The sequence below is a fragment of the Alligator sinensis genome, unplaced genomic scaffold, assembly GCF_000455745.1.
Source record: "Alligator sinensis unplaced genomic scaffold, ASM45574v1 scaffold611_2, whole genome shotgun sequence".
Lineage (NCBI taxonomy): Eukaryota > Metazoa > Chordata > Crocodylia > Alligatoridae > Alligator > Alligator sinensis.
Window position 1 is genome coordinate 1,233,777 of NW_005841869.1, and position 12,904 is coordinate 1,246,680.

The 12,904-nt window shown below is 39.7% G+C and overlaps 1 protein-coding gene across 1 annotated transcript in view; it reads right to left on the bottom strand.

Annotated features, from left to right (window-relative positions):
- The window catches only part of LOC112548281 (TNF receptor-associated factor 6-like), a 21,254-nt gene extending 13,588 nt beyond the window's left edge, over window positions 1-7,666 (bottom strand). Inside the window, exons 1-3 of the mRNA XM_025193604.1 lie at window positions 7,443-7,666; window positions 5,103-5,178; window positions 3,204-3,302 (exon numbers count right to left, since the gene is read on the bottom strand). Coding sequence (XP_025049389.1) covers window positions 3,204-3,302; window positions 5,103-5,178; window positions 7,443-7,666 — 399 coding nt within the window. The remainder of the gene's footprint in view (window positions 1-3,203; window positions 3,303-5,102; window positions 5,179-7,442) is intronic.
- Between the last annotated feature and the right edge of the window lie 5,238 nt (window positions 7,667-12,904).

The window sequence follows — 12,904 nt, forward strand, 5'->3', positions numbered from 1 at the left end:
TGGACCCTCTACAGCTTGCAGGGAAATAATTTTGTTTAGGTGTTACCTTTGAATCTTATATTTAAAGAATAACATTATGCTCTAAAGGAAGGATCTGAACAGATTTTGGGTGTGAAGCTCCTTCCTGGGCTGGCAGCTGACAGTAGGCAAAGGTGAAAGACACATCCACAGAAAACAATTTACAACAGCAGGGTCAAGGTCATACTGTATCTGATTCAAAGCTGGGAAAGCAAAACTGGTTCCACCCACTCTGAAAACTGCCAACAAGTTAAGAGATTCACAATGCAATGATTGCATTGCTCCAATATTCTGGAGGAACAGACTTTCAAGAATGAAGATAAAACCGTGTCTCATTTCAGGTGGTCTGGGAATCCGAGTGCTCTACAACAATAAATAGAAGTGGCACAATAGCTTGGACTTCCACCCTGCAATCTCAGGCATAGGCATGTGAACAAGGGTGGGCAATGGCATGACAGAGGGACAAGCTACTGCAAACTGCCTTTCATTTCATTCAGTTTTCCCTTGGAACTGGCACTCAGTCCAGACTTCTCTCAAAGTCAGCTGAATGGCAGCAACCATAATCCTGTGGAGATGCAGCAGTTAAAAAAGTGATCATGGTAACTTGCAGGGGAATCTCATACTTTTCTTTTGATATTTCAGGATAGTATGCAAGTCAAAAAATTTCTGCAGTTGCAGCAGTGTGCCAATTTTAAGTAGAACTGAGGAGTATCCAGAAAGATTAAATGCACACATTATTTCTGCATAACCAAAGGCCAACAAGTGGGAGAAAGTTTGGCTTCTTTTCCTGGATTAGTTACAGTAGCTAGGATCAGCTGAGTAACTTTTAGGGCTAGATATGAAGTGTGGGTTTCATGTGTCACTCTGCATAATTTGGTGAATTTGGTCTACTCAGTTAGTTATTAGCTCAGGACCAATTAGATGTAGTCGTGGCTCCTGTATGCAAGGAAGGAAATAGACATCTCAAAATGAATTTGCCTAAAAAGTCAGTTAAAAAGTACAAATGGGGAACTAACAAAAAGAGGACCTGGAGATTTACATTATATTAACTCTCGGAGAGATTATTAACTCAGTGATTCATCCAATTCATGCCTAGCATGCTCAGAGAGAACAAGTTAGAAAAGACAAAGTTAACGGTGGAGTCTTTTTGTTTTTTTTCTCTCTCTTTTTAAACACTCAACCTGTCTAGGAAAGATATAGAATAAGGATTTTGAAATTTATGGGCCAAATTCTGCTGTCACGTACTGTCTCATTGCCTTCAATGGGCCCTATGTGTTTTCAGAGGATCAGTGCACGTCAGCGGAAGCAATCCTGTATTTCAGTTTACAGACCAGTTTGACTATAATGTGCTATGTCAAAAAATGATTTTTAGAAAAATTCTGCTTACACAGTGTCCTAGGCCTCATGCCAGAACTGGTGGATCCAATCCAGTCATTTATGTTCTAGCAGAGGCGGGAAGAAATTTTGACTAACGTATACAACTCTCTGGGCACAGTGCACTAGATGCCTGCAGACTGGCAATCGTGCATGCGGAGGCTGGCACTTGGGCAGAGTACAAGAGTGTTGCACTCAAACGCCTGTTTCTTTGGAACCATTCGAGCTATTAGCCTGGAAGTCAGAGTTTGAATATCTGGAGACTTGCACACCCTCAATATAAACAGCTAAGGAACACAAAAACACTTTATATAACTGCATACAAAAGGAGCTTTCTGACATTCAGAATCCCCGTAAGCGTAAAAATGTAAGCTATGTTTGAAGATACTTTCCACTCCATCATGTGAATAGACTAGCCCAGATGCTGTATTTCTGTGGGATTAGTTCATCCCCTAAAGGCTCAATCCTGTCAACTGCTGAATATTTCCATATTTATAAAATAAAAGTTTCCAGGAGTGATAGGTTATTGGAATCTCTTGGGACCAGGCCATAGGAGTCTGAAATCACTCAGCCTCTCTCTTCTGGCCAGCTGACCAGTGACTATGAAAATTAGTTTGTATAGTTTGTTCATATTAAATGTCTAAAGAAATGTCTCTACAGTCCTTCTGTATTATTTAGGGGTGCAGGTGATGCCATACCAGGTTGGGAAGACAATTACCCCTAGATTTGCAAAAACATCTTCTAGGAGTGTGTGCAGGTATGAGTGAATGTGTATTGAAGGAACCTTGTCTGCCTGTGTATTGAAGATGCATTTATATTATACATAGAATATATAGTATAAAGCAATACATATAATATCTATTTAATGCATATTGACTACTTATGTAATATATGTACATTAAAAGCCTTGTCTAGAGAAAGAGGAACCTAAATAAAAACCAGTGAGATTAAGGATTCCATTAAATACTGAAATACAGTAGTTGCATGTGCTGGGGAAACAATCTTCACAAATGCCTAAGAAGCACAAGAATGCAAGTCCCATTTTCAAAAATAATTTAGGTTCCTCAGAGTATAAGTCTTACAAAAAAATCAATTGGCTTTAATGCTTGAGTAATTATTAAAAAACAAGACCATGGCTCTTCTGTGATTTAGGCACTTCTGAAAATCTTAGCTCAATTGCATTGCAGACATTACACTTTTGAGTAGGCTAGTAGGACTACAGAGTCAAATTGCTACCCTCACCCACATGCCCCTATTTGTGAAGCTGATTTTATTTTAAGGATGTTCTATGAATTCCAAATTCCCTGAGCTGTAGACAGTTTTTATTTGCAGTTCAGTATTAGGATGTACTTATTCCTAAAAAAAATACTTCCTATTTCCTTAAGTCCATTTGAAATAAGAGAAATGGCAAGAAGTATTTGCTTATGCACCCATCTTTATTTTAGGTGCTGTTTGACTCCTGGGCATAGGGCCAAGTGCTTTATTCTTACATAGTTCTCCTTCAGAGAAGATACAGAGGAGCTGGAGGAAATAAATGCCTGTAACATTCAAGTAACTGCAGAGGTGTGACAAGTGGTACGGGAAGGATTTCACCTCCTTGCTCCTGACAAAACTCTCCAGCGCAACACACAGCTGTTTGCATTCGTCTCTCCTGCATATTTATCCATCAGACTAAAGGATACTGTCCAACAAAGTTCTTGCTCTTACAAAGTCACTTCTTGTGATGCCTATATAAGATTTGGCTATTACTACTAGTTTTGGGTTTGGTTTTGTTTTTAACATAGCCTTTCTTGATTTTAATGATCACTTACCTCAGATGGGTTGGGTGGTTCAGCTGAAAAAAATTCCTCATAGAAACCCTGCATTTTAAGACTATTCATCGCCTTCCTCTTGACTTCATCTGGTTTTATCTGTAACACAGTGTGTTAGTTAGTATAAGGTTATGATATGCATGACATAACCTGTCTTCAGAGGCAGGGGCACAGAGGTCAGAAGCAGGGAGGTAGGGAATGCATTAAAACTTCTTGGGTGAAAAGAAGCACAGGTAACAGATTTTTGTTTTTTCAGGACAGCCCCAGTATAACTATTTGATTTAGTTTTTTCAGCACACTATCATGAATTAGCTGTTTAAATTACTAGCATATATTCTTGCTTATAATGCAAATGCAATGAGAACGTGTTGCACTTGGACAATCAAATGTAGTTGTCCAAGTAAAGCTCAACCTTTAAAGTTTTTGATAATTTTTTGTACTTAAGGTTTTACATAATCATCTCCCCTTAAGAGGTACGAAACAGCCTTGCTGCACTTTTCATTTGGGGACCTGAAAGATTATTCACCTAAGCCTCACAGCTCCCTCTGAGATACAAAAGCATTACTATCCCCAGTTTTACTGAAGGGGAAATGAGGGACAGAAATGTTGTAGGAGCTTGTCCAAAGTCACACAAGGAGCCTGAGGCAGAGCCAGGCACTGTTTCCAGATTGCCTCATTCCCCATCCTAGGGCCATGTGACTAATTGTCCTACATAATGTGATAAACTGTGCAAGAACCTCAGTTCTTTCAACATACCAGATATTTACATGTGTATTTCCTAATAGTAACAACTTGGCTTGTCTACACATTGCCACAAATTGAAAGCAGGAAGGGCAAATTAGTACGTGACTGAAATGTTCAAAATCTTCTGTCTCCATAAGAACAAGAGAGCTAGTTTAGTTTAAAATATTCTCCTCTCAAGAGTTATTCAATGCGCACAGAAACCGTGAGATGCACCCTCATGTACAAGTTCTAATTTGGTCCCATGATCTTAGTGCCCTGGAGACCATAGTTGCACTAGATTTAAGGGCAGATATCAATTTTAAGTGACTGATATCTTAGTTTTAAGTACTACAGACATAAGAACATTTTGATATCATTGGTGATTTTTTCATCTATTGATATCAGAATGATTTATTTAAATTCTCTGTTAAGCTAGTTGCAAAATAAAAAGTGATGGCTGGGTCAATGCTACTGAGACCCCTGCCAGATGTGCAGGTGAAGGCACAATGGGATCTGAGGCTCATCCATACAATTGTGCTTGCTGTCATGCCATGTGTGCATGGTGAGAGGTGTGATTGCAGGATCAAGCAGCAGATCCCATCATGTCTTACTACTGGTGCAGGGGGAACCTGGGATCATGAAACTCATGCAGCTGGAAGCCCCCTCAGCAGACCAGGCTCCCAGCCACAGAGGTGCCCCTGGCCATACAGTCAATTAATGGCATCATAGGACCCAGCCACAAAGTTATTCCACAAAAAATGTGTCATAATTTTGTGGCTTATTCCTTGTTTTATGATGCCATTAAAGCTCTAACTTGTGGCTGAGTTCCAACTTAAGACGTGATTAACTGGTTAACCATGTCTTAAGTGTAGCGTGTGATGGGATGAGTCTTTAAAATCAGACATGTGTAAAAGGAAAATAAGTGAAGTGTTTATGAGCATATACAGCACCTATTTGAGAGAAAGTAGTTTCACATAATGGTTATACTCATATGGCAACACTACAGCATGCAGCAATAGAAAAGGAATAGTCAAAGGCTGACTGTCTAGACATCCCACCAACTATTACAGTGCAATTCTCTGCCATTTGAAATTATATCCAGTTATCATCAGAATGTAGAGTTTTCTTCTGAGGCTTCTTAGAAAATCTTGGAGGATTAAAAAGAAAACTACTTACAGAGCCAAAGTTAAAAATTGCATCATCTGTGACTATCTTCTTTCCACAAATTAAACACTCTGGATCAGGGATATTTCTAAGAAAAAAAGCACATTAAAGGAAAATTCTTGGAAATGTTATTGCGTTTGGGTAGCTAGTCAATTTAAAAAAAAATCCCTCATATAAACTTGTACTTCAGCCCAAACTCTGTTTTCAGTTTTATTGGCAAATCAACCAATTTGTGTTAGCACCACTGAGAGGGAAACTGACCCTTCACTGTCCACCCTTTAGGAGCGAATTAAAAAAGCATGACAATCATTGAACCTTATTATCCAGTGCCAAAGCCACCTTCAGCGTAACTCATTCAGAGTCACACAAGAGATTAATTGGGCCCATTCAGTCATTGAACTAGACTCATGCAGTGCATACTCCTCAACTGATTTGGAACTGTTCTCTACAACCAAGCAAAGTATTCAAAAATATTAGCGCCAGTGCCTATTTAAAAGGCACTGGAGTGGCAGTCCAGGAGAACAAAGTCCTCTGCTTATCCACAGAACAGGTACAGCAGCATAGGCTCTGGCACGGCACTATTTTCCAAACAGTCCTGCAAACATGTCTCTATCCAATCACAAAGGAATTATCTCCAACGTGGAAAGGGGCAGACTATCTTCCATTCACGCCTCTTCCATCTTTTGCCTCTCTGCTGGGCCTGAGAACAAGGAGACCGTGCAGAGGCAATTCTGGCTGCAATTTTTTGACTGTGGATAGTTGTTCATTGGAAATTGCATGGAGACCCACCAAGCAACTATTACAGGCTAAATGCTTTTGGTCACTACTAGCCTAGAATTGAATGGGCGATCCAGAGGTGAAATATCTGATTCCCAGTCTCCTGAAACATTCAGTCCCTCCCTGGGACAAGCATTTGCATTGGTAGATAAAAGGGACATAGGGAAAGTGATAGAACGGTCTAGCAATAGATAGGAAATAAATGACACTGAGACAGAAAAAGAGACATGACCCCAACTCAGAAAAGCCAGTACCCCAGCATTTACCCTCAGTATGGAAGACCCAGTTCTCAATTCCAGCCAGATTCAGAGCAAATAGAAATAAAATAAAAAATCATCAATCTTGAACAAGTCACAGTCCTCAGCCTTTACAACAGATATGAGATACAAAGGTTTAAAATATAATATATATTCTCTTCTCCCTAACTCTAATTTTTAAAATGTAACATAAATGTTAAAATAAGTAAACCTGTTGAAAACATTTCAGGATTTGGTAAAGGGTGGTGCGGGAGCAGTGAGCAGTACTGCAGGGGTGGCTGCACCCTGGCGCTCAGTTTCCTCTCCAGCAGAGTAGGCAAACTATGCCCCAGGAGCAGCAGCTGGGGTCTTTTTTTTTAAAGTCCCCAAATCAAGTAAGATTCTCTGCTCCCACCCCCCACCCTGTGCCCCCCCCTGCACCTCCTCCTTTCCCACTTTGTTCCTAGCAGCACCCCTTCCTACCACTCCACTGTCCCCATTCCTCCAATGGTCCTGGATGGGGCAGAGCACCAGAGTTGTTCCCGTCTGGCTGCATGGGGAGATGGGCTCAGCCAGGGACAGTGGCAGTGGGTGCATTCCCCTTCCCTGAGCCTGCTCTCAGGCCGGCAAGGGAACACCCAGAGGGATTGGGCAGGGAGAAGGAACCTCCTGTTGCCATACCCAACCAAGCCTGGCTTCCTCATGGCCTGCCTGGCATGGGTAGGAACAGCTCCCCACCCCCAGGATAGCCAGAGGCAGCAGATGGGGGAGGTAGGAAATGGGACAGGAGGGAACATGCCGTTGAGCTTGGAGGGGAAAGGAGGGGGAGAAGAAAAGAAGGGTGACTGCACCACTGCATCCCTCCTGGATCCAACCCCTAAGCAAATTGTATTAAACACTCCATCCAATATTTATGAGAGTAAATAAGTAATTTAGAAATAGAAATCTTCTTAAAAGTGTCTGGCACTTGGGCTTCTAAGTCACTAAGGCACTTTTTAAAATGCTTCCCTAAATCAATATTTAGTTCACAGTACAGCATCATTTACCCCAAAGGGATGCTGAAAAACATAACATGGTTCCTTATTTAAAAAGTACCAACAAGGGGTTCAATCCCTAAACCTTTCATTGACAGAGAGATCTGATTGTAAAAGTAAGGATTTCAGTTATATTAGGTTTGTATGAGTAGGCTCTGGGAGCATGTTTTCTCCCCACAAAGCCAGTTTCACAGATATTGTATAACCATTATTATAGCTAGTTCTATCACGTCCATTTGGCTCCAAACAGCAGTGACTAATCAGTGCCGATATTACCTACTCTTAGCTGTATGTCACTGAATTACCTTAATAACCATTCAATGCAGGACATGCAGTAGCTGTGATCACAAGGCACCTGTGCTGGATTTTCCAGAAATCTTTTGCACAGAGGACAAATATATTTGGAGAAAATGTGATCTATACACTTCTCCAGAGCTCTTTCGGAAACTTGTGAACTACTCGTGGCTGATGCACCAACATCTGATGTGAGGTCTTCAGAATGCAGAGGATCTATATTGTGGTCTGCCATGAAGATGGTCTGATGAATTCCCTATGAAGCTATTCCCTTTGCTGATTTGCAGACTGGCATTAAGTCTCAGACTCCTAGGTAATCATTCTGAAAATACAGGAAAAAATACATGACGCAGCTTTTTGTTTTTCTCATTGTCACTTAATTCAGTAATGAACTGCCTATTTAATCAACCTACACTACTAGCATTGTAAAAGCACATAAAATACTTCTGGATAGCATTAAAGACTTCTGGATAGCATTAGACAGTAGGTGGGCTAGTTAAATATATTCAATGCTGATTACTTTATATTGCAGGATTCTACTGCATATAAGGGGAAGCTATATTATTATTTTGTCTCAGATTGATACATAAAATATGTACAATTCCTCTGTCCTAAAAAAAGATTACGGAAGAGAAACAGATGAGGAAACAAAAAAATCCTTGTTAAAAAGGCTGCACCAAATTGATTTCAGAACAAAATTTCAGACAAGATTTTACAAAATCAAACAACAGAAATATTTAAAAAATGAAGTAATAAAAAACTACTTTGTTTTAACCCATGATTTAAAGTGACATTGATTTTCTGAGTTATGAGCAAAGTGTTAATACTTATACAGGAATTAAGAAAAAGGAAATACGCTCTCAAAATAGACATCTCTGCATAAATTGTTGACTGCAGAGAGTAGTCTCAGAGAAGTATTATATCTATTTCAGGGCTTTTCTTCCTAAACCGTCTACAGTCATAGGCTTGGAGGGCAGGCACGGGTTTCAAGAATGGCAGCAATAGAAACCAAAGAATCATGTGATGTAGCTCCTTTGGTTTTCGCAGCAGACTGCATTTCTACAGATCTATATTTCATTTTATTGTTTTTCAGTTCCCTAATTTCTGTTCCTCCATATTTCAGACAGCTGATGTCATTTTGTGTATTGTTCCTCTGGCCAGTTATCACACACATTCTGCTATTAATACTATTTTTGAACTGTGGACTCCCTTCTGTAAAGTTGATACACTACCCATCCTTATTTGTGCTTTCAGGTCATTTCTTTTTTATTTTTGCTACTGCAAGACAAGCATTTTTTAATCCTTTGTGATGCTGCTATCAGCAGGATGTGCAAAAAGCTTTTGAAGTAAGCTGACTTTGTATAACATTAAACCACAGAATAACCTAATTCGCTGAAATAGCATTAAATGACTGTGCAGAACCCACAAAACCAAAAAAAATCTAAGATGAAAAAGGAAAACTCCTGCCAAACAGCCAGCTTTAAACTCATGCATCTTGCATAGCTCAATCAGTATTTACAGTTGAGAACATGACACCTCACTCTGCTTAGGGATTTCTGCAATACCTGCCTGAAAAAGACTAATTCAGAACAGCTTGGACTTTTTCAGCTTGTAACTCCAAGCTTCCTGGTTTTGGGGGTTATTAATTAAATTGGAATAGTAGGAGGACGTCTAAGACAGGGGGCGGTATGCATGTACACCACTCAAGACCAGTTCTTGAAGGCCCTGAGACCCAGCAAGCAGGAGCCTGGTGACTACACCACCATGACCTCCTGGCAGCAGGACTAGTTAGAGCAACACTACTGTAGACTCCAAGGATTGCTATTAGGAATTTCCTTGCACATTGCATATCCACAATGGGGCTACCCACCCTTGCCTGCTACTATTTCATTCAATTTTGGCTCCAACACTATCAAGTAACATAGGTCTAAATCTCACTTACACTCTCAGAGCCTTAAAATTCAGTCTCTCCACAAGAGGATTTTACTGCCTTGCAAGACAAACTCCATTGAATAAAATGGAGTCCTCTGGGGAAGAAAAATAATGACTTTGCCTGCAGGAAAAAATGAATTTTTAAAAAGTGTAGCACTGTATCTAAAAAAGCTATAGCCCAAGAGAGAAATGATAGCAGTTGTCATAGTATCTGGGTATTTAAAAAACATAAAACATCTGTGTAGCCCTAAAACATCTCTCAGCCTTTGAGAAATAGTTTCTCTCAAATAATTAATTTATAAGACCTGCCTAAACAATGTTCATGCGCTCTCTTACTACTTCTAAGACAGCAGCAAACATTTCAAAGCCTGCGCCCATTCTTTTGAGTACCACCTGAAAAACCAACAAGTAAATGGAAATCATGTTTCTCCAGCGGAACAAGGGAAGAGAAAGAAAAATAGGGTTTTATAAAAAGCAAGAGAAAACTATTTAAAAAAAAAATAGGGGAAAAAAGTTGCCTATGCCTCGCCAAAATTTGAGCTAATTACATAAGATCTGGTGTTAAAATGTTCCTCAATGACACTAGAACATGCTTACAATCAAGGACCTAAGGAATTTTATTTAAGTACAGTACTATATTTCAGTATAGTAAGTAGTTCATTCTTAGCTATTTAAGCAGATGATCAACATTGGATTCAGCATGATTTTTTCAGAATTTTGTTCTAAGTTTTTTAATCTAAGATACTATCTTGATATTTATTATGTAATCACCGCTGTTGTAGCAATCTCTAGAAAGGTCACAGAATTAATAATATCCAAGACAAAATATATTTCTTTTTAACAACAAGCAATGGGAAACATTTTTCTAGTCTTGAAATATACACATTTTGCCTCTCCCCCACCCCAAAAAATTAAGTATCAAAAGAAACAAATACAAGAATATAAGAACAGAAATAGTTAGAACTGATTGAAAGACCATAAAATAATAGAATGAACATGCGTGTACACACACCTACACTCATAAATTATTCTCACTAAATAAATGTTTAAAGAGGACTTACCAAGCTGGTTAAGAACTGAAATTTTCTAGCATTGCAGCAGCAAGGGGAAACACTAAGTTTAATTTTCCTCCAAGTGGGATTCCCCTGCATCACATGTTCATCACAAATTGCATATGCCTATTTTGGTTTTTTTGGATTGGTTTTACACTGCCTTCTTCTAACTTTTGCACCAAAATACACAGCAGATCATTCAGAGGTCATTCTTCAAACTATTTAATTTTTCTTGCATGCTTATGAACAGTAAAAGTCTGATTTGTATACCGGTATACAGAAACATGACTAATTATTTGAGGATATTCTATGATCGGTGGGTTTCCATTTGAAGTATGCAAAGGCACCAGGTGGCAAACTACCTGCTTTCTTGTGAAACACAGAACAAGCTTGGCCAGATATTCTAAACCCAATAGAAAGCTCCTTATCTTTAATGCTAATCGCAATTAAAGAAAAGTACACTACGGCCACGTCCAGACAAGTGCGGACATTTGTTTCCCCGGGGACAAGTAGCAGTGGCAAAAGGTGTGCGCCTGCTATTGTCCCCGGGGAACACCCATGCCACGTGCACAGGTCACCCCAAGTGGGGTAGGGGAGGCTGGAGCCAACAACTGTGTTGGCCCCAGCAGCCTTACCTGGGGATCTGGGGTCTTGGGGGCTTAATTGCAGCCACAGCGTTTCTGCAGCTGGGAACCTGGCTGGCAGCCAGAGCATGGCTCCAACTGGCCAGGCTCTGGTTTTCGGTGGCACAGGCTGCTGCCACCATATGCTCTGCCCTGCTTTTTTTTGGTGTGGTTTTTTTTTTTTTTGACCCTGGGACCCCCCAGGGTCAAAAAACAACCCCATGTTGCAAGGTAGCAGTGTGAGGAACGCCTGCTTGTACAGTGTATGGCACTGCAAACAAGTCTGCAGTGCCATAAACCATACGTCCACACTTACCTGGATGTGGCCTACACTTAAGTGCATTATTTGTGTTACATATGAGACCATTTTAATCAACAATAGCTTTGGCCTCACAGCATGTCCAGCTGCACTGAAAGCAAAATTTGTGACCATTAGGAAAGTGCCTCATCAAATGACTGGTACTTCTATCATGTCTAAATCATAAAAGATGTCTCTTAAGATTATGAATTCTTCTGAGACTGCTGAAGCCCTTTGCGAGTAAGAAATAATAACCGTCTGTGCACATTCAACAAGCATCTAACGAGAGAGAATGTACACAGGCTCTTGTGAAAACTGGTGCTTATGACAATATTCTACAGAGTGCCTTTCATTTCAGGATGCTCTGCAAACCACAGTACTCACAACGCAATGCAGCTAGCCCTCTTCTGAAGCTGGCTGCAATATTATGCACAAACAGAGGGAGAAGGAGCATTTTGGCCAAAGACGCATGTTAATTTCTCCTACAAAAGGTGCAAGGGGAATATCACTGGTCAACAGCCACCGTTTGGTTTCTTAAAAGTGCCCGAAATGTTTTCACATTGTAAGTGACATGAAATTTTGTTCATTTGCTTCGAAGGTATAAAGAGTTAAGTTGTCTCCACCAGGATTTGAAGGCCATTATCAAAAGCTGTTCCATGTAATTAAAACATGAGAGTAACCCCTCAGGGGGGAAATCTAATTCAAATTAAAAGGCCATTATGTCACTTAGCTTTGTGATATGGAAATATTTTTTCTTATCTACAAATTATGCTCTTTCTGTATAAATTATCATGTATTAAGGATTAATTTTCCACACTTGTGTATTAGAGGTCAATATTTTTTAGTTACTGCATATCAAAGTACATGAAAAGCCACAACTGCTTCTGTAAGCAATCCTTCAGAGGAAAATGGGTCTCTCACTTGATAAGCCAGATCCTAGATATGGGTCCAAATATTAGAAGTGAGATTCTCCATTTCACTCAAAAGTTACACCGTACAGAGTCTAAGAAACAGGATGGGAGAGCACTAAGGTGGTTCTAAATCACCTTTACATCCTCTGGATTCTGGACTGAGGGGGCTATTGTGGCTCTTGGCATAATTTGCATATCATTATGAGCCATCTTCCATAGTTTTTAACTCAGAGAAAACTTCCCATCCTGGCTAAATCTGGGCATTTTAGAGCCCTTTTATGCTTCACCTGGAGTAAAGGGGCTGGTACAGGGGTAAAGATCTCACCCTTTGGTGCTCAATTTCCTACAAGATCTCAACAAATAGAAAGGTTAGATAAAAATATCATTTCATTCCAAACATAAGGAGATTTTTAACTCATTTTACCCTAGTAAACAGATGTGTGAGATGCCGCACTGTGTATTTCACCAATTTATATGAAGATATAAATGAAGAAAAATACATTTATTAGCTTTGTGTCTGGTAACTAATTTTACTAATATTATTTTCCCTTGTATTTTTGCCCAAGGAAAGGGTATGTATGTTCTAATAAGATACTGCATTTTAATGGGTCCGCCTGTTATTTTGGCACAAGACAGCATTTCCCATTGTTTTAGAGG